Here is a 25,855-nt window from a genome sequence, read left to right as displayed (position 1 = left end):
GTAGCCGGAATTACAGGCGTGCGCTACCACGCCCGGCTGATTTTTTCATTTATTGTAGAGATGAGGTCTCGCCTACCCAGGCGGGTCTCGCCTACCCACGCGGGCTCAGGCAATCCACTCACCTCAGCCTCCCAAAGACGCGGGATTAGAGGTTGAGCCACCGAGCCCGGCTTCTTTCCTCTTCTAATAAGAAATTATATATTACAATGTACAAGATGTAATGCTACATGTAGACTAGGAACACACAATAGACTCACTTCCTGCAAATGACCATTTCTGTAAAAGCAATGTCTACCAACGAAGCAAAAGAAATCCAAAAAGTTTATTTGGAGAATTTGTAAAACCGTACTAAATTGAAAGATTCTTGGAATTTACAGCAATCCCAATAATTAGTCACTATTCAATAAAGTTAACTGATAAAGCCAACCTCAGTATAACTTACTTGACTCCAATAGTCCAGTCTCAAAGAAAAAGCATTCAAGTCTAACCCCTCCATTTGTGCTCTTCTCTACTTCCTCATTCTCCATTTGCAAATCTCAGTGAAAACGCAGTCATTCAATAATTATAATTTGTTACAATAATTGCTATAGGAAACTATGAAAAGATTTTAAGCCAAGTGAATGGCCAAACACTGGTGCTAAATAAATATTAGACAAATGAAAAAACTGGAAGACATAACCAAAAGAAAGAATAGACATGATCACGTTTGTGTTTTTGAAAGAAATCTTTAATGTGGAGAATGTCTGAAAAGAAAGAAAACTGGGCCGGGCTTGGTGGCTCAGCCTGTAATTCCAGCACTTTGGGAGGCCAAGGCAAGTGCCTTGCCTGAATCCACGGGTTCAAGACCAGCCCAGGCAACTTGGCGAGACCTCATCTCTACAATAAATCAAAAATTAGCCGGGCGTGGTAGTGCATGCTTATAGTTCTGGCTACTTGGAAGGCTGAGGCGGAAGGAACACTGGAGCCCAGCAGGTCGACACTGAAGTGGCTGCACTCCAGCCTGGGCAACAGAGTGAGACTCCAACTCAAAAAAAAAAAAAGAAAGAAAGAAAGAAAACTGAATACAGTGTCAACAATCATGAGATCACTGCACTGATCTAAGTCAAGAGATTCCAAAGGTGGCTTAGACCAGACAATGCCTATGGTGACTAAAAGTAGGTACCCAGAAGATGCTGGGAGCTCCCTGAGTAATTATATAGAGAGGGGAGTGAGGGCGAAAGAAGAGTCAAAAGGGACTTCTAGAACTAGGACCAGCAGCTCATACCTGTAATCCCAGCACTTTGAGAAGCTGAGGTCAAAGGATCACTTGAGCCCAGAAGTTTGAAACCAGCCTAGGCAACAGAGCTGAGACCTCATCTCTACAAAAGATCAAATAATTAGCCAGGGATGGTGAGCATGCCTGTAGTCCCAGCTACTTGGAAGGCTAAGGCAGAAGGATCACCTGAGTCCAGGAGGTTGAGACTGTGGTAAGTTGTGATCGTGCCACAGCACTGTAGCCTGACTCAAAAAAAAAAAAAAAGATTTCTAGGTCTCTGGCTTTAGGCTTCTGGATGGGTGATGGCACAATTTAATAAGAAAGGGAATGAATGACCAAGGAAGAACTGGCTAGGGAATGGAAAGACAGAGTAGACAGGTGGGATAAGGCTTAGAGATGGTAATATATTCAAGCAGATTTATGTCAGAGATATAGAAGACAAAGATTAACGCTGCAGATACTAGTCAACATACTCATGAGAAAACAAAGCAGGAATTAACCTCATTATACAGATAGGAAATACAAAGACTCTAATAAGTTTACTCTTTACTCAGGTTAAAATAGCAGTATCAGATAGATTTGGTCTTCTGACTTCTAATCCAAAGGGTTTTCTCCTATGCCACTTTAAACAGTAGACTTTAACAGTATATCTTTTAAAAATTAAGAAGAATAGGTTGGGTGTGGTGGCTCATGCCTGTAATCCCAGCACTTGGGAGGCTGAAGCGGGTGGATTGCTTAAACCCAGGAGTTTGAGATCAGCTTGGGCCACATAGTGAAACCTCATCTCTACAAAAAAATCAAAAAATTAGCCAGGCATGGTGGTGTGTGCCTGTAACCCCAGCTACTTAGGAGGCCAAGATGGAAGGACCACCTGAGCCCAAGAAGTCAAGGTTGCCATAAATTGTGAGTGTTGTGATCATGCCACTGCAATCTAGTCTGGGTGACAGAGTGAGACTCCGACTCAGAAAAGAAGAAGAAGAATTAATCTTGGACAAGATGCCATCTAAGTTTTTCTCCATCCTAGATTGCTGTTACGATATGGATACTGGTTTCCATTCACTGTTCCTAGCTCGTAACTTCCACAGTCCTTGTTATAGTCTTTTTTTTTTTTTTTTTAAGAGTCTCACTCTGTCGCCCAGACTGGAGTGCAATGCCGCTCCCAGCCACTGCAGCCTCGACCTGCTGGGCTCCGGCAATCCTTCCGCCTTAGCCTTCCAAGTAGCCGGAATTACAGGCATGCGCTACCACACCCAGCTGATTTTTTGATTTATTGTAGAGATGAGGTCTCGCTGCCCAGGCGGGTCTCGAACCCGCGGACTCAGGCAATCCACTCACCTCAGCCTCCCAAAGGCGTGGGATTACAGGCTGAGCCACCGAGCCTGGCTTGTTATAGTCTTTTGTTCTGATATTAGGGGACTTTAGGCCTCAGGAAGGTCAGAATCTCTGACCTTCTCCTGTCTTCCATTCACCTGCCCAATGCAGGACTCTAATCTGATTGTAGGTCATAAGACTCTCATTCCAGAGAGGGTCCTGCCCCATACTGTGGGAGAAAGGAATGCTGCACAGAGAGGCCAAGAAGAATCTGAACAGACAGGCCCTGCTGGGTTTAGACCATGTGCTTTCTGTCCAGTCTTTTTTTCTTTTCTTTTTCTTTTTTCTTTTTGGAGTCAGAGTCTCACTTTGTCACCCAGGCTGGAGTGCGGTGGCATGATTGATCATGGCTCACTGCAGCCTCAAACTACTAGGCTCAGGTGATTCTTCTGCCTTAGCCTCCCAAGTAACTGGGGCTACAGATGCAAGCCACAACACCTGCCTAATTGGTTTTATTTTTTATTTTGTGTAGAAACATAGTCTATACATGTTGCCCAGGTTGGTCTCAAACTCCTGGGCTCAAGCAATCCTCCACCTTGACCTCCCAATATGCTGGGATTACAGGTGTGAGCCATCACACAAAGCCCTCCAATCACATTTTGACATGGTTGTCCATGCTTCAATCATGGAAGACCAATGAAGTGTTCCTAAAAAAGGCAAAAGGAGGCTGGGCATGGTGTCTCGTGCCTGCAACCCCTGCACTCTGAGAGGACAATGTAGGAGGATTGATTGAGCCTAGGAGTTTGAGACCAGCATAGGCAAAATAATCAGACTTCATCTCTGCAAAAAAACAAAAAACTAGCCAGGCATGGAGGTGCATGCCTGTAGTCCCAGCTACTCAGGAGGCTGAGGTGGGAGAATTGCCTAAGCCCACATCAAGGATGCAGTAAACTATGATTGTGCCACTACACTCCACTCTGGGCGACAGTGAGACACCACCTTAAAAAAAGAAAAGAAAAGAAAAGAAAAAGCACAAAGGACAGGGTTTGGGGAGTTTCCAGAAAGCTGAACATGTTAACATGTGGAGGCTGACAGGAAGGTAAAGAACTCATCCATGTGCCAGTAGGATGGCACATCCTACCTCCACAGGGACAGAAACACAGGATACTTCCCAACCTCATCCAGGATGTTTATCTGTATTCTTTAAAATATCTTTTTTGGTCATTGCTTTACTAAACTCTAGTGTGGCCATGTGCTCTTTGAGCTATGGCTGCTGCCATGTTTTCCTAAACTTTGGCCTCCTCCCCTACCTTGGGGAAGAGAATCTCTTCTCTAATTTACTTCCTAAATAAACTATATTTTCCAATCATATATATATATATATATATATATATATATATATATATATATATATATATTCTTTTGGGGCCAGGCGTAGTGGCTCACACCTATAATCCCTACACTTTGGGAGGTCAAGGCAAGAGTATCACTTGAGCCCAGGAGTTCAAGACCAGCCTGGGCAGCATAGTGAGACCTCATCGCTACAAAAAATTTTTAAAAATTTGTGGGGCATGGTGGTGTGCACCTGTAGTCTCAGCTACCTGGGAGGTTGAAGCAGACGGATCACCTGAACCCAGAAAGTTGAGGCTGCAGTGAGCCATGATTGTGCCACTTCACTCCAGCCAGGGCAACAGAGTGAGACCTCAACTCAAAAAATAAAATAAAATAAAACATTCTTCTCAATTGCCTGAGCCCAGGAGGTTAAAGCTGCAGTGAGTCGTGATGGTTCCATTGCACTTCAGCCTGGAGATAGAGCAAAATCCCAACTGAATCAATCAATAAAATTTTAGAAAAAAATAAATAAAATATTCTTAGTAAGTCAGTAAACATAAGTAAGTGGTTTCCCTGAATTCAGTTTAGCAAATTAATTGAACCCCAAAAAGCAGTCATGGGAACCCCAACTTGAAGCCAGTCAGTTAGAAGTTCTAGAGGCCCAAAAATGCAACTAGGGGAAGAGGGAGAAGTTTGGGGACTGAGCCCTCAGCCTGCGGGATGTGACTCTATCTCCAGGTAGAGAGTGTCGGAATTGAATTGAAGGATACTCAGCTGGTGTCTGCTGCTTGATAAGCCCCTACATTTGGTCACAGAAGTCTTATTCTGTGTGACTGTTGTGGTAGTGTGAGAGCAAAGGGAAAAATACAGTTTGAGAGAGTCTTTGCCACGACACCTAGGAACATGTAATAATACGATTGTATGATCCTTTTTATAATATGCCCTGAAAGTAACTAATTAGGATCACGGTTTCCACATATATGAGGAAAAAAGGCCCTAAGAGAAATCCTCTCAACAGATACTAGAGAATGAGGGAGAAGTCCAAAAATCTCTTCATAACTACATCATCTAAATGACCTCAAAATGAAAATATTTGCTTCTTTCAGGCTTCTGCCTATCCATTCTCTAGTCTCTGGTCAGTCTAACCTACTGTAATTTACCTCTCCAATACCTATAGTTAGCATAATTCTTGTCCCTTTTTCATTATTTTTTAAGTCATAATCATCAGAACGTTTATTTAAATATTATGTTTTATTATCTTTAAATTGGTTGTTTTGTTATATGTGAATCCTGTTGATCCAGAAGTTCTCTGGAGACTGGGTCTATGTACTACATATAGTCATAACTCTAACAGAATACATTCTAGTTGAGATTTTTCAGAAATATCATAGCCATAAGCAGGGTAGACATCGAGGTTTATTCCAGTATGGGTAGTCAAAGCAGGAAAAGACATTCAATACCAACTAACAAATGTGCCACTAAACATACCATACCCAATTGAAAATCTCTGAGCAGGAGAACAGAAAGAGTAAAACTAGCTTGAGGTTACAGTAGGTAAGCAATACAGGAAAGGAAAACACAAGAAAAAACAAAAGGTAGATCCCTGGGAGAAGAGAATTAGAATTGGGTCTAAAGAGGCAATTCTTTTACAAATTTATAATTAGCATTCGATTTCTAAAATGGACAAGGATCTGCATAGACATTTCTTCAAAGATGTGTCCAATAAGCACACCCAAGATACACAGAATCATAAGCCATTAGGGAATGCACATCAAAGCCACAAGATACTACTTCACATCCACCAGGATAGTTTCAATAAAAAAGACAAACAACAAGTGCTGGCAAGCACAGAGAAATCAAAATTCCTCAAATGATCAAATATAGAGTTACCATATGACCCAGCAGTTCCACTCTCTCAAGAGAAATAAAAACATCTGTACATGAATGATCACAGTAGCATTATTCATAATAGCCAAAAAAGCAGAAACAACCCAAATGCCTATCAACTGATCAACAGATAAACAAAATGTGATATATCTAATACAACAAAATATTATTTAACAATAAGAAGAAATACATGCTACAACATAGATGAACTTTGAAAGCATTATGTTGAGTGAAAGATGATATAGGTCATACATATGATTCAACTTATATGAAAAATACAGGCCGGGCTCAGTGGCTCGGCCTGTAATCCCAGCACTTTGGGAGCCCGAGGAAAGTAGATTGTCTGAGTCTGCGGGTTCAAGACCAGCCTGGTAACTTGGCAAGACCTCATCTCTACAATAAATCAAAAATTAGCCAAGTGTGGTAGCGCGCATCTGTAGTTCTGGCTACTTGGAAGGTTGAGGCGGAAGGATCGCCAGAGCCCAGCAGGTCGTGAGTGTGCCACTGCAGCCTGGATGACGGAGTGAGACTCCAACTCAAAAAAAAGAAAAATACAGAACAGGCGAACCTACAGAGGAAAGTGGAATAGCAGCTGCCTAGAGCTGGGGAATGGGAGGACAATGAAGTAGAGGGTTTCTTTCTAAAACGATGAAAATGTCCTAAAATTGACTACAGAGATGGCTGCACATACCTGTGAAAAACACTAAAAAACCACTGAATTGTTTAAGTGGGTGAAATGTCTCATGTGTGAATTAAATCTCAATAAGCTGTTAATTAAAAAAACACAATTCAGAAATACTTTACTTCACTCGGCCTAGGCTAAGCTCAGTCCAGGAATTTCCTCTGCAACATATCACCTTAAAATGAAATATTCAGCTTTACCTCGGTGGCAGTAGTTCTCAAAGGGGTGTATGTTAGAATCAGGTATAATACTTTAAGGTGAACCCAGGCCTCTGGATTAAAATTTCTATGAGGCTACATGCATCAATACTTTTCCTTACGTTCCAGAGGTTTAAACAGAAGTGGGATGGAATTTTAATAGACATGTTGGGATAAAGAACAAAAATCTGAATATGGTCTTTATATTAGATGCTACTATTAAAATGATATTAAACTTCTTAGACCTGATAATGTATTGGGATATTTTGGAGATTTCCCTTGATCTCAGGAGAAATACTTAAGATACAAGGTGTCATAATTAGTCTATGACTTGCTTTAAAATGCTTCAGGAAAAAAATATATACATACATACAGATAAAACAAATATGGCAAAATGTTTGCAAATCAGTCAATCTAGGTAAAGTTTATATGTGTGTTCACTGCATAATTCTTTCCATTATTCTGTAGATTTGAAAAATTCAAAATAAAGTTGGGGATGTGAGAAGTTCCACAAATGATAATGAATCTCTCTGTAGCCTAAGAGTTACAAACTTCAGGTGTAATCAGGAAATCCTTTGATCCAAAAATTAGCTTCCCACCTGCTGCATGAAGACCCCCCCCACCACGTCCCAGGATGAACAAACGAACAAAGCATTCTACTCCATGTATGTTGACCCAAAACACTTATAATCCCATAGCGTAGATAAGATATTTTAATGGGAAAAAGTTTCTGTTATTGTATCCTGAAAATTACTAATCTGCCTTGTCCTAAGGATAGAGGGAAGTGTGACAACAGCAGAAAGTCAGTGAGTGACTTAGGTACAAAGGCAGGGCCTCTGAGGGTAAAAGTATGTAATAACCAGAAAACAACCAGAACACAACCTGCCTAGACCACTCAGCCTAACCTCTGTAAGGCCATGCCTATTAAACAAAGCCCAAACAAAGAAAAGGCTGGGTTTTTTGAATTGTTTTGTTTTTTGAGTTGGAGTCTCACTCTGTTGCCTAGTCTTAACTGCCATGGCACTCTCACGGCAAGCACAGCCTTGACCTGCTGGTCTTAGGCGATCCTTCTGCCTCAGCCTTCCAAGTAGCTGGAACTACAGGCACATGCCACCACGCCTGGCTAATTTTTTTATTTATTGTAGAGATGAGGTCTCACCAAGTTGCCCAGGCAGGTCTCGAACATGTGTGTTCAGGCAATCCTCTCACCTCGACCTCCCAAAGTGCTGGGATTACAGGTGTGAACCATCATGTTCAGCCTTTTTTTAAAGAAACAGTATCACTCTCACCCAGGTTGGAATGCAGTAGTGCAATCATAATTCACTGAACCTCAAATTCTTGGGTTCAAGTGATCCTCACCTGCCTCAGCCTCCCTAGTAGCTAGGACTACAGACATGCACTACCTCACCCGACTAATTTTTTTTATTGTAGAGAAAGATCTCACTATGCTGCCCAGACTGATCTCAAACTCCTGATCTCAAACAATTCTCCCATCTCATCATTCTTTTTCTTAACTCTAACTATAAAATAAGTAGCAGTGACAGTGACAGCATAAGAGAGCAATCAGAATATATTCAATTAAACTTTAATTCTTAGTTGGACACAGTGGCATGTGCCTGTAGGATAGGATCACTTGAGCCCAGGAGTTTGAGGACAGCCCAGGAAACACAGCAAAACCTTGTCTCTTAAAAAAAAAAAAAAAATTTGAGCCGGGCTCGGTGGCTCAGCCTGTAATCCCGTGCCTTTGGGAGGCTGAGGTGAGTGGATTGCCTGAGCCCGCGGGTTCGAGACCCGCCTGGGCAGCGAGACCTCATCTCTACAATAAGTCAAAAAATCAGCCGGGCGTGGTAGCGCATGCCTGTAATTCCGGCTACTTGGAAGGCTGAGGCGGAAGGATCGCCAGAGCCCAGCAGGTCGAGGCTGCGGTGGCCGGAAGCGGCCACTGCACTCCAGTCTGGGTGACAGAGTGAGACTTCCACTCAGAAAAAAAAAAAAAAAAAATTCATTCTTGCTCTATACTTCCCTTTGAGAAATTAAATTATTCCAATTCCTAAAAAGAAAAAATAGATGTGGCAATCACAAATGACAATCAAGGATTTGTTCACAAATCAAACCACCATCTTTACTAACACTTACCAAGCCAGCAGTAAGAGAAGGTGCAGACTGTCCAAGGGATTGGTTTCTCATTCGAACCAGGTTGGATGCTTCTCCTGAAGACAGCCACGTCACCTGTCCCACACTGCTATGTACACTGCTGGACAAAGGGAGCAGCTGCTTACCTTCAAACACAAGGTTTGGAAAATACATGTGTAATTATTAATTGATAAATGAATGAAAAAAATACAAATATAATATCAAGCAGATAAAATCATATTGGTACAAAGTTCATCCATATCCATTCTAGAATCTATAGTCCTTCAAAAGTTCCAGCTATCTTGGTGGTAAGAAGAATTGCAAGTAGAATAATGAAAAGAATTGGCAGGGCTCAGTGGCTCAGTCTGCAATCCCAGCACTTTGGGAGGCCGAGGCAAACAGATTATCTGAGCCTGCAGGCTTGAGACTAGCCTGGGCAACTAGTGAGACCTTGTCTCTACAATAAAAAATGAAAAAGAAATGAATTAACTATTTTTAAGTCCTCTGTAATATTCACTATCATGCCAGCCTCCCATTCCAACACTCAGCTGTCTAGGAGTCTTCAACCCCTTCCAGTCTATGTAGTTTCTTACCAATTCAATGCAACAAAGGAGGTGCTGACAAGTTCTCCTAGACAATCTGGCCCTTAGGTTTCCAGAAAACAAACAATTAATCTATACTGCTCTCACCAGACTCCATATGTTCAGTCTAGATTTACTTACTACCTTAATCTCATTAAACGACTATAAGAGAGTAACTTATAAAGACTAAGTGTTGAGAACTGCAATGACTTTAACTGAGTTACAAGTCCCATTTCTCCCCTTTCTTCATATCACTCTTCATATTGTTGCTAGTGATCTAACCAACATAAATATGTTCATGTAACTCCCTTCCTTGAAAGCCTCTGATGGGCTGGGCTCAGTGGCTCAGCCTGTAATCCCAACACTTTGGGAGGCTGAGGAGAGTGGATTGCCTGAGCCTACGGGTCCGAGACCAGCAGGGGCAACTTGGTGACAACTTATCTCTACAATAAATAAATTTTTTTTTTAAATTAGCCACATATGTGGTAGTGCACATCTATAGTTCCAGTTACTTGGAAGGCTGAGACAGAAGGATCGCCAGAGCCCAGCAGGTTGATGCTGGGGTGGCCATGAGCATGCCACAGCACTCCAGACTGGGCGACAGAAACTCCAACTCAAAAAAAGCCTCTGAGGGCCCCTCACTGTTTAAAGAAATCAGGGCAAACATTTCAGCATACAGGAAAAACCCTCCATAAATCCAGATTCTCTTTCTGACCTCATCTTTTCCACTCTTCCCCATACCTGTTCACTTGCTCAGCTTCAATATTACGCCCTGTCACTTTCACCTGGCGTCATCATAATCCCCAAGTTCACTTGAAAACCCATCCTGTGTCTTATAAAATCTTAGTCGTGGAAATATTCACTGTAGTAAAGATGTGAAGGAAAGGGATTGGGGGATTATTTTTATTTTTGGTTTTGCTACAACAAACAATAAAACGCATCTGAAGAATAATTTAGCAAAACTAAACATAGAAAAAAACTAAGATATAGGAAAAAGATTAAGAAATATTTTAGGTTGGGCTCGGTGGCTCAGCCTGTAATCCCAGCACTTTGGGAGGCCAAGGCAAGTGGAATGCCTGAGCCCGCAGGTTCGAGACCAGCCCAAGAAGCTTGGCGAGACCTCGTCTCCACAATAAATCAAAAATTAGCCGGATGTGGTAGTGTGTGCCTGTAGTTCCGGCTACTTGGAAGAATTGCCGGAGCCCAGCAGGTTGACGCAGGGGTGGCCATAAACATGTCCCTGCACTCTAGCCTGAGCAACAGAGTGAGACTCCAACTCAAAAAAAAAAAATATTTCACTTTGACATGATGCTATTTTTATGCTTAAATTCTCTATAACTTGTGTATTTTACTTTTTTATCAGAAAAAATGCAATATATGTTTTAAATCTAGCTATCTTTCAAGTCTCTACTCAAATGTACCCTTTACCAGAAAGTCTTTCTATAAAACCCTCCACAAAAATAATGATTATGGCTGGGCTCGGTGGCTCAGCCTGTAATCCCAGCACTTTGGGAGGCTGAGGTGAGTGGAATGCCTGAGCCTGCGGATTCAAGACCCACCTGGGTAACCTGGTGAGACCTCATCTCTACAATAAAATAAAAAATTAGCTGGGCGTGGTAGCACACGCCTGTAGTTCCAGCTACTTGAAAGGCTTAGGTGGAAGGATCGCCAGAGCCCAGCAGGTCAAGGCTGAGGTGGCCGGGAGCATGCCACTGCACTCCAGTCTGGGTGACAGAGTGAGACTCCAACTCAAAAAAAAAACCATAATAATGATTATGATGACTCTCTACTCAAAACTTCCACAAGCCCAGAGCAGAGCCTGCCTATCTTCTTTCCTTCATTCTGCACATGTTATATGTTTCTGCAGACAAGCTGTCTACTTCTCACCTATTCTAAAGAAAAGCTAGCATATTAATATATCCTATCCACACAAATAAAGGCTAGTATAGTCTCTCTCTTCAAAATAAGCACACGATGGGGAAAGAGTCTTATACATCTGTCAAATAAACCTATTTGAGTATACATTAGCAAGGGCTTGAAGCAAATCAAGGACTGCCAAGAATCTGAGAAAAATGTACAACATAAAGCAGAAGGAACAATATGAACAAATAGAACAACTAGTCCTTTAGTAAACAACGCAGGGAAAAAAACCTCTTAAAAATTATTATTCTAACAATAATTCAAGAGGCTACTGCATTATAGCCTACCCAGTTAAAGATGGCAGACTAAGCATATGTTTTCATCTTTTGACCTCTAGGAAACACCATAAAAATGAGACTAGAGAAGTAAACAAAGGCCAAAACAGGAGAGACAGACACTGACTGGTAATGGGGGGGTGAAAAATTGTGGAAAAAACTAAAAACAGGTGGATCATAACCAACAGAACGAGATAAAGAAAGGCACAAGCTAGACCAAACATGGAAGAGGTTGCAATTAAGTAGCCCTGCAAAATCTTAGAAAAGCTGAGTACACAGAAATGAAAACAACTAAGAAGGCAAAAAGTAAGACATAAGGCTGAAATCAGATTAACTTAAAATTCTATAGACAAAACAGTCAAACACAACCACATTTCTACAATGTACCACTGAGTAGTTACACAATTACCACAATGGATAAAGAAGGTGTAGAATATTCAAACCAAAACACTGAATATTCTGGTTGTTAGGTGCTCAGGAGAAAAAGAGATGATCCAGATAATAAAAGAAAACTTTTAAAATTTTTAATTCAAAAATCTATTTACCCATGGACAATTAAAAGATAACCCTAGCCCTAAAAGAACAAAATACTATAAAAAGGCAAACAAGAAATGGCTCTATGTGATTAAATGCATGACAGACTAAAGAACAGTTTCGATACAAGAATAAGAAAATAAAGTCAACAAAACAGTGCTCAAAAAGGAGAGGAAGAAAAAGAAATTGAAAATTGTTTACTGTTGGGCAAAGGAGTACAGTGGAATTACATTTTCTTCTCCATTTATATAATATTTTTAGCTGAGGTCAAATGAATTTTCTTTTTTTCAAACTTTACTGATTGATAAAAATTATGCCACATTTTAACTGCCTCCTATTTGAACCACAACTTCTTTGTATAATTTTTTTCTCCTTGAATTTTTTTTTGCATTGGAGTCTCACTCTTGTCGACCAGGCCGGTATACAGTGGCATGTTCACAGTCACCACAACCTCGACCTGCTGGGCTTAGGCGATCCTTCTGCCTTAGCCTTCCAAGTAGCTGGAACTACAGATGCACACCACCATGCCCAGCTAGTTTTTGTGATTTATTGTAGAAACGAGGTCTCACCAAGTTGCCCGGGCTGGTCTTGAACCCATGGGCTCAGGCAATCCACTTGCCTCAGCATCCCAAAGTGCTGGGATTACAGGCTAAACCACCGAGTCCAGCCCTCCTTAAATTTTGTAAATAACTTTTCTGTGGGGAGGCAGTATGAGTTTTAGGTTTGGGGAATGGAGAAAATAAAAAGAAGCAAATGGGCAGAAAGCAAAAATCAGATTAAAAGGGAGTGACAAGTAACAATGATCAACCAAGATATATCTCTATCAGGTTCAGGAGGTTAGCAATCAAAGAATCCATGAGGAAGTAGTAAGGAGAAAGAGATAGACTTGTCATGACTACTATCAGAGAAGTTGTGTAGATGCCAAGTCAACTGATACATCCTTAAATATTGACCACACTGTCCCAAATTTCTTTTTTTTTTTTTTGAGTTGGAGTCTCACTCTATCGCCCAGACTGGAGTGCAGTGACACGCTCCCGGCCACCGCAGCCTCAACCTGCTGGGCTCTGGCAATCCTTCCACCTTAGCCTTCCAAGTAGCCAGAACTACAGGTGCGCCATACCACACCCGGCTAATTTTTTATTTTATTGTAGGGACAAGGTCTCGCCAAGTTGCCTGGACTGGTCTCGAACTCACAGGCTCAGGCAATCCACTCACCTCAGACTCCCAAAGTGTTGGGATTACAGGCTGAGCCACCAAGCCCAGTCCCAAATTTCTTTAAAAGAAAAAAATCAGATTATTTACCTGACAGAGAACTAGCCAGGCTTCCTCTCCGTAACTTACAGTCATCCTGACTAAGTTGTCGTTGGAGTTTAGCTTTTCCAGTGGATGAAAATATGTCAGGATTACTAAGCTTCCGGAACAGCAGGGGACTAAGTCCAGTTACCACATCCTTCAAAGAGAAAACAATAAAATACAAGTCTTTAATATCTTTTCTGAATATAAGAACTTTATATCAAGCATCACTACAACATTCATTATAGTTGAAAAGTGTTAGCATGTTCTATTTCTCTATAGCTAAAGTCAGAAACATATTTCTTAGTATGTTTAGTGCCATAAAGGACATGAGATATTGATTATAAAGACTATATTTTCAGGGATCATTTTTATAGTTCAGGATATTGATTACAAAATGCTAAAGGAAAAATAGAGGAGGAGGTTCACAGGATGACATAAGACATTTGGATAAGAAATATTCATAATGTGAATACTTCTAATTATATTTACTTTTCTTTTATTCATATTCTTCCTATTCCAATAAAGAAAAGCATATGCATATGTTACTTTTTAAAAATCATTAAATAGCAAGCTTTACTTGTCATACCAAGCTGAAAATAGCTCTAGCATCAATTAATGCTAAAAGAAAACTTTCTTTATATGCCTACAACAGGAGCTAAATACAGGTTTTCAAAGAAAAATTATTATGAAAAAAATAGACAATATATGAAACACTGACAGTAGCTCCCCCTTGCTTTTTAGTCTAGTACATCCCATTCCACCCCAATGCCTTTCTCCTCACTCAGTAAGCAGTGTCCAACAATATCATCAACATTTAGACATTTTAAAGCCAATATCCACCTAATAAAGAGTATTAAGTGGAAAATTTGAAAAAAATAAGGCCAATGAGGCATATTTTTTATATTTCAATGAAAGAAGCCATAATAAACAAGATGAGTGGGAAATCAAACTGATTAGGACAGTATAGAGACAAAATAAGAAGCATAAAGAGAAATAACTGACCCCTTTATGTCACCTGCCATTCGAAAAAAAAAACAAGACTCAAACTAGCTCCATGGCAATACTAAAAATCACAAGAAAAAAAGGGGATGGAGGGATTCCCACTTCTCTAGTATAAAAAAAAAACAACTCTTTAAGGTCATATATTATATTGGTGGGTTCACAAAAAGGGTAAAGTACTAATATTGGTGACTATTCAGAACATGATTACAAATGTCCAAGCATAAAAAGAGTGAAATTGATGAAGAAAAATACCTGAAGATGGGAAAAAAAATTCAAAATGTGGTGGCAAATGAAAAAAAAAGGATAAAGGGGAATCTTGAAATGAATCATTAAAGCAATAGATGTGCTCAGGCAATGAACTATAGCAGGAGTGAGCAGTGAGAAAGAGCAACTGGAAACAGCAGTTAATGCAAAAAGAGAAGGCAACAAGGGAGTAGCCTATATTTCCACCATTTATTGTGTCAAAGATGAAACAGTATCTGAGTATCAAAGAGAAATCAGGAAAGGAAGCAGGGTCTGGGCACTAATGCAGGTAACCCACTAAAGAGGCCTAGGAGCTCACAAAAGAAACACCTACAGCAAGAAGCTCTAGGTGGAGGGAAGTGGAGAGACCTTGAAGACATCCAACTAGAGTGGATATCTTGTATGAAAACAATGTGAAGAAAAGATCCCTCTCAAAAAAATTTTACAATGAGTTACATGAGAATTATACCATCTGTATGTCTGCTACACTGTATGGATGAATAATCAGTCTTAGCCAGAGAAGGAACAACAACCAACAGAGAACTAGATCAGTACCAATTAAGAGAAACACATATCTTCCCTACCACAATACCAAAAAAAAGAACCAGAAAACAGAGGACAGGAAAAAATGAAACAGTGGATGGATCATGCCCCTTCTTATTCCAAGTCTCTCCAATCAAAACCTGGCAAAGGGAAGGAAATAGAAATTAAGTTAGATATAAAATTTAACTTTTAAGTTAAGATGTGTCTTTAATTTACTTTATTTATTTTTTTGAGTCAAGGTCTCACTCTGTCATCCAGGCTGGAGTGCTCACTGCAACCTCAAACTCCTAGGCTCAAGCGATTCTCCTACTGGGACTACAAGCGCACATCAAAATGTCAAGCTAATTTTTTTATTTTTTGTAGAGACAAAAATCTATTACATAGTCTGTGATGGTCTTAAACTCCTCAGCTCAAGTAATCCTCCCAAATGATTCAATTAATATTCACAAATTAAACATAACCATGAAACCAGCATCAAGATAAAAAATTTAAAAGACATAATAGGTACACCAAGTATCCCTTTCTTTCAGTCACTATCCTCACCCCCAAGGTGATGGTATTAGAAGGTGGGGACTTTGAGAGGTGATTAGGTCATGGGAGTGGGGCTCTAAAGAATGAGATTAGAGGCCAGGCACAGTGGCTCAACCCTGTAATCCCAGCACTTTGGGAGGCCGAGGTGAGAGGATTGCCTGAGCCCACGGGTACAAGAACAACCTGGGCAACTTGACAAGACCTTGTCTCTACAATTAATCAAAAAATTAGCCAGGTGTGGTAGCACATGAATGAAATCACTCAGTATGAACTTTTCTGTGTCTTGTTTCTTTTGCTCAACTAGATTGGACATTTTAAAACAAGAGAGTGTTACTGAGTTTACTCAAGAAGCCATTAAAGGACAGGAGAGGAAAACACTAACAGGACACAAGGACACTAACTTCTTGCAGTTTTCTAGGTTCCATTTCTAGTCCCTCATGAGGTCCAGCCAAACGCTAGGTTTTTGGGTTCATGGGATACCAATGTACCTTTATAATAAGCTTTTTCTTTCTGCTTAAATTAGATCAAATTCTTTTCTATCATTTCTGCAGTCACATGATTCTTTTTTTTTTTTTACTGAGTAGAAGTCTCTATCACCCAGCATGGAGAGCAGTGGCATGCTCATGGCCACTGCAGCCTCAACCTGCTGGGTTCAAGCAATCCTTCAGTCTCAGCCTTCTAAGTAGCTGGAACCACAGGTATGTGCCACCAAGCCTGGTTGATTTTTTTATTTATTGGAGAGACAAGGTCTCACCATACTGCTGAGGCTGGTCTCAAACCCCTGAGCTCCGGCAATCTTCTAGCCTCAGTCTCCCAAAGCACTGGGATTATAGGTGTGAGCCACTGTGCCCAGCATCAAATGATTCTTAAGCACAATAGGGAGTTAAGGACAGGAAGGAGTCTAGGATGACTTCCAGGTTTCTGGCTGGGTGGCATGCTTAACAGCTACGGAGTACGGAAGGAGATACAAGTTTACAAATAAGATACTGCTATGGCAATTGTAAATATTAGTATAACTACAGATTACAGTAGTTTTCCAACAAGTATTAGGGAAGGAAGGAAGAAAGGAAGGAAGGAAGGAAGGAAGGAAGGAAGGAAGGAAGGAAGGAAGGAAGGAAGGAAGGAAGGAAGGAAGGAAGGAAGGAAGAGCAAGCCAGCCAAGGGAGACATGAATAACTCTTTAACTATGAGGGCTATCTTCTAAGTTACAGGAAAGTAAACGTCTTACTTCAGAGGCCAGAATTAGAACTAATGCAGGAAAACAACAAAAAGAAAAGTAGGTTCTGAGAATCACAAATCACTGCCTATAGCAGTGATTTTCAAAGTGTGGTTTCACAGACCAACAGCATCAGCATCAGCTGTGAACTTGTAAGAAATGCAAACTCTTCCAGGAGTTCAAGGAGTTTGAAACCAGCCTGGGCAACATAATCAGACCCTGTCTCTACAAAAAATAAGCCAGCCTTGGTGGCACAGGCCTACAGTCCCAACTACTCAGGGGGCTGAGGCAAAAGCCTCACCTGAGCCCAGAGAGTCAAACCATGATTGTGTCAGTAAGCCATGATTGTGCCACTGCACTCAAGCCTGAGTGACAGAGTAAGACCCCCAACTCAAAAAAAAAAAAAAAAGAAAAGAAAAAGAAAGAGAAAAATTCTCAGGTGCCATCTCAGATCTACAAAACCAGAAATTCTAGCAGTAGTGACTGGCAAACTGTTTTAACAAGTCTTCAGGTGATCCTGGAGCATGCTAAAGTTTGAGAACTACCAAACTAGATAAACAACTTTCCATATGATGCCACTAACACACAGATACATTGATCAATTTTGAGGACTGTGTCACAAATTAATTGAACTCTATAATAAAGTATTCAAGTTTGCAACTGATTTACTTTCCAAATTAAAGGAAAGCAAGGGCTATGATCTAAATGTTTTTGCCCACCCAAAATTCCAAATGTTGAAATCTCTACCACCAAGGTGTGGAGTATTAGAAGGTGGGGATATTGGGAGGTAACTAGGTCATGGGAGCAGATCCCTAAAGAAAAGGATTTGAGCTCTTATAAGAGGCCCATGGGAGCCTCCCTCACCATGTAAGGATATAGCAAGAAGGCACCATCTATGAACCAGAAAGTGCCCCTTACCAGACAGCTAATGTGCTGGCACCTTGACCTTGGATTTCTCAGCCTTCAGAACTGTAAGAAATAAATTTGTTTTTTAAAAGCTATCCAGTTTCTGGGTATTTTATTATAGCAGTCCAAATATACTAAGAGAGCAGGTTCTTGGTAAACACTACAATAAATTCAGTTCTTTCTTAAGTGAACTTTTTTTTAAAGACTGAATTACAACTAACATACAAAGATTACAGAAAACTGGTATTTATCTATTACAGCAATAATATATTTAATACATGCCATGTACATTTCAGTTGGTTTTAAGAAAAGATTGAAAATTGCTAGACTACACAATTTCTACACATTTCTACCAACACTAAGAGTTTACTGCTTTCTCTGTTAATTCAGATTACAGAACTGTGGCTATTCTTCCTGTTGCCCTGGGTAGTCTTCACAAAGTCTCTCTTGACTCTGAATCTTTTTCCTCCTCTACAATACAGTGGAGGAACTAAAAAAGTTCAGAATTTATTTATAAAAAATTATGTATTTATTCTTACATGTTTAAACTTCAGTCATCTTCAAAGTACTCTCCATCTGATGCAATACACCTATCAAGATACTTACACTGGACGACCAGGCTCAGTGGCTCAGCCTGTAATCCCAGCATTTTGGGAGGCCGAGGAGAGTGGATTGCCTGAGCGTTAGGGTTTGAGACCAGCCCAGGCAACTTGGTGAGACCTGATCTCTGCAATAAATAAAAAATTAGCCAGATGCAGTAGCACGCACCTGTAGTTCCAGCTACTTGGAAGGCTGAGGCGGAAGGATCACCGGAGCCCAGTAGGTCGATGCTGGGGTGGCTGTGAGCATGCCACTGCACTACAGCCTGGGCGATGGAGTAAGACTCCAATTCAAAAAAAAAGGAACTTACACTGCACAAAACAGTTTTTGGACTCATCAGTTTTGATGTAGTTTAGTGCTTCTTCCATTTTTTGTTTCACTTCTACAATGGCAAGACATTTCCCTTTGAGGACTTTTTCATCCAGGGAAACAAACAAAAAAAGTCACTCAGGGTGAGATCAGGTGAATAGGGAGGGTGAGGAACAGGAGTCTTGTCATTTTGGGTCAAAAACTGCTGAACAATTAGCACAGTATGGGCAGGTATGTTGTCATGGTGGAAGAACCAGTTATCTGTTTGCCATGACTCAAGATGTTTCTTCCACAAATCGTGATGCAACTTCCTCAAACTCCAGATAAAAACTTTGGCTGACAGTCTGATCCAGAGGAACAAATTCTGTGTACTACAAAGGGCCCGCCTTCCAAAAGATAACTCCAGTTGTTGTTTGGTGGGAGAGGTGTCCCCCTCATACAAAAAAAAAAAAACACTCAGACTAACTTTAACCACAAGGCTAGCACTGTGGTTACGTATATTGCACTATGCTATTAAGGCTAGGACTCCAAGTAGGAAAAGGATCCATAGCTAAAAACAAATTTGTCTGTGGGCTAAAAAAACAAATTAACTCTCATTAGGCGTTGCCTTACTCTATATAACTGGCAATACAGAAGGTGAAGAGAATTCTATAACTTGTGGCAGATTCTTCCTGATCCACCTGGCAAGAGTCAAGCCCAGCCAAGTTTATCAAAGTCCATTCTCTGAATCAATTTCAAAAAGCCTTTGCTTGATATCCATACGCAAAATAAATGAACCTTGTCTCACACCTCATGCCTATCAGCAAAATGTTACAAAAATTCACTCTAAATGGATAACAAATAAAACCTCTTGTATAGGTTTGTTCTAACTTGTCCAGGGTCCTCATGAAGATCTGACTTAAGGTGCTCCTCTCATTTCACCTAACTCAGGACCTACTCAAGGTGGAAAACCAACAGGCACAATTCAAAAACATTGAAAGGTAATGCAAATACCCACAGTCACCTGAGGCAAAAGATTACTAGTACTCACAAAATAGAACACCCAAGATCTGAGAGGAAAAGTGAAAGTGGAGAGCTTTTTTGGGAAATTAAAGCAACCAAAAATACCTGTATGTATGGGTAAATTTAGAAAGCCACGTGCAAGTTCTGGGCAACATTCATGCTCAGAAAAGAACTAAAAAGACCTTAAACTTCCAGGCTCATCCCTAGGATCGGTGCAAATCTGGCTAAGCGTGAAGGAGAGTCCCAGCACAAAGTCAATCTGCAAAGACTGGGAGAGGTGTATTTTGTCTGTTTACGTCCTGGTCATCAAGGAAAACTCTGTCAAAACACAAGCTAAGGAACAGGGACTTCAGTGACTGAACATGGCAAGGAATACAGTTATTGCAAAAAAAGGCTGGGAAAATAAGCTACAAAAACAAACAACTACAGCCTTCAATAGTCAAACAAAGAGAAATGCTGAAGAAAACAGAAAAGCTGATTTCAAAGTTACCAATATTCAAATGTCCACTATTCAACAACAACGAATAAATAAATAAATAAACAAAACACGCAAGGCAAATAGACAAGGCATACACACAAGAAAGTATGGCCCATTCAAAAAACAAAATAAATAGAAACCATCCCTGAGGAAGTACAGACATTGGAATCAGTAGTACACTTTAAATCCGCTGATATAAATATGCTAAAAGGGCTAACTAAAAATATAGACAAGCTGGGCTCGGTGGCTCAGCCTGTAATTCCACGCCTTTGGGAGGCTGAGGTGAGTGGTTGCTTGAACCTGCGGGTTCAAGACCCGCGAGACCTCATCTCTACAATAAATCAAAAATTAGCCAGGCATGGTAACACGTGCCTATAGTTCCAGCTACTTGGAAGGCTGAGGCAGAAGGATCGCTGGAGCCCAGCAGGTCGAGGCTGGGCTCAAAAAAAAAAAAAAAAAAAAAAAAAAAAAAATATATATATATATATATATATATAGACAAAGAACAAAAGGAAGTTAAAAAATAATGTATGAACAAAATAAGAATATCAACAAAGTTTTTTTTAAATTTCTTTTGAGTTGGAGTCTTACTCTGTTGCCCAGGCTGAAGTGCAGTTGCATAATCATAGCCATCACAGCCTCCACCTGCTGAGCTCAGCCAAGCATTCCTTCTGAGCCGACCAAGTAGCTGGGACTAAAGGCATGCGCCACCAGGCTTAGCTAATCTTTTTTTTTATGGTAAAGACAAGGTCTCGTCATGTTGCCTAGGCTGATCTTGAACTCCTGGGCTGAGGAAATCCTCTGGCCTCGGCCTAACAAAGTGCTGGAAGGACAGGTATGAGCCACCATGCCCAGCCAAAGATTAAAAATTATTTTTAAAAAACAAATTCAAGCCGGGCTCAGTGGCTCAGCCTGTAATCCCACACTTTGGGAGGCTGAGGTGAGTGGATTGCCTGAGCCCGCAAGTTCGAGACCCGCTTGGGCAACTTGGTGAGATATCTCTAAAATAAAATTTAAAAATTAGCCAGGTGTGATAGCGCACGCCTATAGTTCCAGCTACTTGGAAGGCTGAGGGGGAAGGATCGCCAGAGCCCAGCAGGTCAAGGTTGTGGTGGCCGGGAGCGGCCACTGCACTCCAGTCTAGGCGACAGAGTGAGACTCCAACTCAAAAAAATAAAAAAAATAATAATAAATAATAAAAAAAAAATTCTGGGCTGGGCTCGGTGGCTCAGCCTGTGATCCAAGCACTTTGGGAGGCCAAGGCAAGTGGACTGCCTGAGCCCGCAGGTTCAAGACCAGCCCGGGCAATTTGGCAAGATCTCATCTCTACAATAAATCAAAAATTAGCTGGACATGGTAGCACACTCCTGTAGTTTTGGCTACATGGAAGGTTGAGGCAGTAGGATTGCTGGAGCCCAGCAGGTCGATACTGAGGTGGCCATGAGCGTGCCACTGTACTCTAGTCTGGGCGACGGAGTAAGACTCCAACTAAAAAAAAACCCAAAATTCTGAAGATGCAAAGAAAAAAACTAAAATAAAAAAATTCAGTAGAGAGATTCAACAATAGATTTGAGAATGCAAAGGTAGAATTAGAAACCTTGAAAATAGAGAGCTGAAATTATATACCCTGAGGTACAGAGAGAAAAAAGAATGAAGAAAAGTACAAGGAACCTGTGGGACATCTTCAAGTGAAAGAATATATAAATTATGAGAATTCCAGAAAAAGATGAGACACAGAAAGAGGCCGTAAGAACATCTGAAGAAATATTGACAAAAAAACTTCCTAAATTGATGAAAGACATGAATCTACACATCTAAGACACTCCATGACCTTCAAGGTTAAACTCAAAGAGGCTCACACTAAGACACATGATAATCAAACTGTTGAAACCAACATCAAAGAGAGTTCAAAACAGAAAGAAAAAAAACAACTTGTCAAGTACAGAGAGTTCTCAATGAGACTAATAGCCAATATCTCATCAGAACCACAGAGTTCAGAAAGAAGCAGGATGACATATTTAAAGTGCTGGGAGTAGAGGAGGACTTGTCAACTCAAAATTTTATATTTAGCAAAACTGTCCTTCAAAAATGAGGGAGAGGCCAGGCACAGTAGCTCACACTTGTAATCCTAGTATTTTGGGAGGCCAAGGTAGGAGAATCACCAACTTGGCAGCTCACAACCAGCCTGGGAAACATAGTAAGACCTCGCCTCTACAAAAAATACAAAAATTAGTCAAGTGTGGTAGCAGGCACCTATAGTCCCAACTACTTAGAAAGCTGAGGCGGAAGAATCACTTGAGCCCAGAAGTCAAGGATACAGTGAGCTGGGATCACGCCACTGCACTCCAGTCTGGTTGACAGAATGACACATCATCACAAAAAAAATGGGGAAAAATTAAGACATTCCCAGGTTAAAAAAAAAAAAAAGCCAAGGGAGTCCATTCCCACTACACCTCCCTTACAAGAAATACTAAAACATGCCCTTCAGGTTGAAATGAAAGAACACTAAACAGAAATGTAACAGACAAATGGAAAAAAAAATGTTTTCTAGTAAAGGTAACTACATGAACGAATAAGAAAACCAGTATTATTATATTTTTAGTTTGCAATTTCACTTATTTTTCTATATGATTTTTTAAGTATAAAATAATTATAAATGTTATTTAGCACACAATGTATAAAGATATAATCTGCCACAAAAATGACATACATGTGGGGAGGAGGGAATGGAGTTGTACAGGAATAGTTTTTCTATACTACTGAAGTTAAGTTAGGACCAATTCAAACTAGACTGTTAATAAATTTAAGATGTTACACGTAATCCCCATGGCAACCAAAAAGAAAATACCTAAAAGGCATGCAGAGGCTCATGCCTATAATCCCAGCACTTTGGGAGGCCGAAGTGAGAGGATTGCCTGAGCCTGCGGTTTCAAGACCAGCCTGGGCAACTTGGCAAGACCTCATCTCTACAATAAATCAAAAAATTAGCCGGGCATGGTGGCACATGCCTGTAGTTCCAGCTTCTTGGAATGCTGAGGTAGAAGGATCACCTGAGCCCAGCACAGAGGCCACAGTAGCCGTGAGCATGCCACTGAACTCTAGCCTCTCAAAGTACTAGGATACGCTGGGCAACAGAGTGAGACTCCAACTCAAAAAAAAAAAAAAAAGGGGGGCAGGGCGGAGGAGGACTCATCCAAACTGTTATCAATATTAAATAACTCACAGAATAGTGTTTCAACAGATCCTTCCTACAGAATCTACTAAAGAACAAGATTCAGACAACCAAAATAACTGCAGACATGTCCACATGGTGATTAGCATGAAAAGTTATTTGTAGAATTAAGAACAAATGTATTCATAAATCAAAAGGAAGAGAGTATAATATATAATAGCTGTACAATCTGACAATGTTTACATAGGCCACCCACAAAATGGGGGTGAAAGGAAAATAAAGACAGCATACACAAAAAAAATTTTAACAGTTTTCTTCTCTTTTTTTTTTTTTTTTTGAGTTGGAATCTCACTCTGCCACCCAAACTGGAGTGTAGTGGCCGCTCCCAGCCACCGCAGCCTCGACCTGCTGGGCTCCGGCGATCCTTCCACCTCATCCTTCCAAGTAGCTGGAACTACAGGCATGCACCACATGCTCAGCTATTTTTTTTGATTTATTGTAGAGATGAGGTCTCGCCAAGTTGCCCAGGCGGGTCTCGAACCTGCAGGCTCAGGCAGTCCACTCACCTCAGCCTCCCAAACGCGCAGGATTACAGGCTGAGCAACCGAGCCCGGCTTTAACAGTTTTCAGTAACCATTATTAGTATTGCCACTGGAAACTTGCATATTTAATATATAATGAAGCAAATCGGTAACTCCTGGATATTCTAATTCTATCATCCTCTGAGACCTTGGGAATGTGATTCTTGGTATAAAAGAAAGAAGATATTGATATACAGGAAATTAAGTAAAAACAAAAACGCTGTAGTTCTTTGTATATATCACTGAATTCACAAGGTAGTTTCATTATATACACTGGGGGGACCCAAAAACTGGAATTATTTTTTAGAGGGTGGGCTCCTTGTAGTACAGGCTTGCCTCCCTAGGTAAGTATTCTAGGAACCCATCAGCCACTGTGTATTAGCTAGCATTGTTGTGAAAGGCTGCCTTAGTGAATTTTTTTTTAAGAGTCTTTCAATGTCTTTGCCACTTTCATTATGGGTGATTTACCAGCACACCTGCCCACAGTGCATGAGTGTTTAGAAGTTTTTGACCAAAAATGGCATGACATTCGTGACCCGCCTGGGCAGCGAGACCTCATCTCTACAATAAATAAAAAAAAAAAATCAGCCAGGTGTGGTAGCGCATGCCTGTAATTCCGGCTACTCGGAAGGCTGAGGCGGAAGGATCGCCGGAGCCCAGCAGGTCGTTGCTGCGGTGGCCGGGAGCGGCCACTGCACTCCAGTCTGGGTGACAGAGTGAGACTCCAACTCAAAAAAAAAACAAAAAACGGCATGACTCCCATGTCCCACCCTCCCTACTTATCTGATTTCATGCCAAGTGACTTTTCTTTTTGTTTCCCTGGTTGAAAAAAGTCCTCAAAGGAAAACATTTTGTGGATGTGAAAGAGGTGAAACAAAAAATGGCAGAAGCACTAAAAGCATCAAAAATGACAAGTTCAAAAACTGTTTTGAGCAGTGTAGAGTGTCTCAATAGGTGTAGTGTGTAAAATGAAAAGTACTTTGAAGGTGACTGAAAGTTTAAAACGTGTAAGAATAAATACCCTTTTTTTGTTGTTTTTTTGAGTTGGAGTCTCACTCGGTCGCCCAGACTGGAGTGCAGTGACCACTCCCAGTCACTGCAGCCTCGACCTGCTGGGCTCAGGCAATCCTTCTGCCTCAGCCTTCCAAGAGCTGGAACTACAGGTACGTACTACACACCCAGTTAATTTTTTTATTTATGATAGAGACGCGAGGTCTTGCCAAGTTGCCCAGGCTGGTTTTGAACCCGTGAGCTCAGGCAATCCTCTCACCTCGGCCTCCCAAAGTGCTGGAATTATAGGCATAAGCCACCATGCCCACCCTAAATACCCAATATTTAATAATTAAATTCCAGTTTTTTGGGGTCCCCTCTCGTATTTCTTAACTCTAACCACTGAAAAGTTCTAGAAACAATGACCAACCTAATAGCAATGAGTATTCTTAACATCCAGACTGCAGTTGTTTTGATATACTATCTCCTATTAAAAGAAACCAAGTAATCTCAGAAAAACAGCTGGTTCTAGGTCTATGGTAGGAAATTAACCACGCAACAGTTTGACATATGTCAAGAAAACTATTACAATTATTCAAATCAGGTAAAAAAGACTGAGGAACCAACTTGAAGAGGTACTTACTAGACAACAGGATAATTTGAGCTTCAATTATTATAAGAAAAGTGAAATGGGTCAAAACCAACCAAATATGTTTAAATATATCTGAATCCACACAAATAACAAAATATAGTTAATTGATCATCTTCTGAGGATGAGAGGGAGCCAATTCATTATCTTAAAAATTAGGTTAATAAAAGGAAAGAGCCGGGTTCGGTGGCTCAGCCTGTAATCCCGCGCCTTTGGGAGGCTGAGGTGAG

General features: G+C 40.7%; 1 protein-coding gene across 1 annotated transcript in view; it reads right to left on the bottom strand.

Moving 5' to 3' along the window:
* Nucleotides 1-8,702: 8,702 nt before the first annotated feature.
* Nucleotides 8,703-25,855, bottom strand: part of LOC110595924 (microtubule-associated serine/threonine-protein kinase 2-like) — a 38,227-nt gene continuing 21,074 nt past the window's right edge. Inside the window, exons 2-4 of the mRNA XM_021714099.1 lie at nt 13,410-13,557; nt 8,801-8,943; nt 8,703-8,714 (exon numbers count right to left, since the gene is read on the bottom strand). Of these exons, the coding sequence (XP_021569774.1) occupies nt 8,703-8,714; nt 8,801-8,943; nt 13,410-13,557 (303 nt within the window). The remainder of the gene's footprint in view (nt 8,715-8,800; nt 8,944-13,409; nt 13,558-25,855) is intronic.

Source organism: Carlito syrichta, unplaced genomic scaffold (assembly GCF_000164805.1).
Source record: "Carlito syrichta isolate Samal-C Ts95f unplaced genomic scaffold, Tarsius_syrichta-2.0.1 Scaffold305222, whole genome shotgun sequence".
Lineage (NCBI taxonomy): Eukaryota > Metazoa > Chordata > Mammalia > Primates > Tarsiidae > Carlito > Carlito syrichta.
The sequence above is the reverse complement of the archived record's forward strand: the minus strand, read 5'-3'. Positions and strand labels throughout refer to the sequence as shown.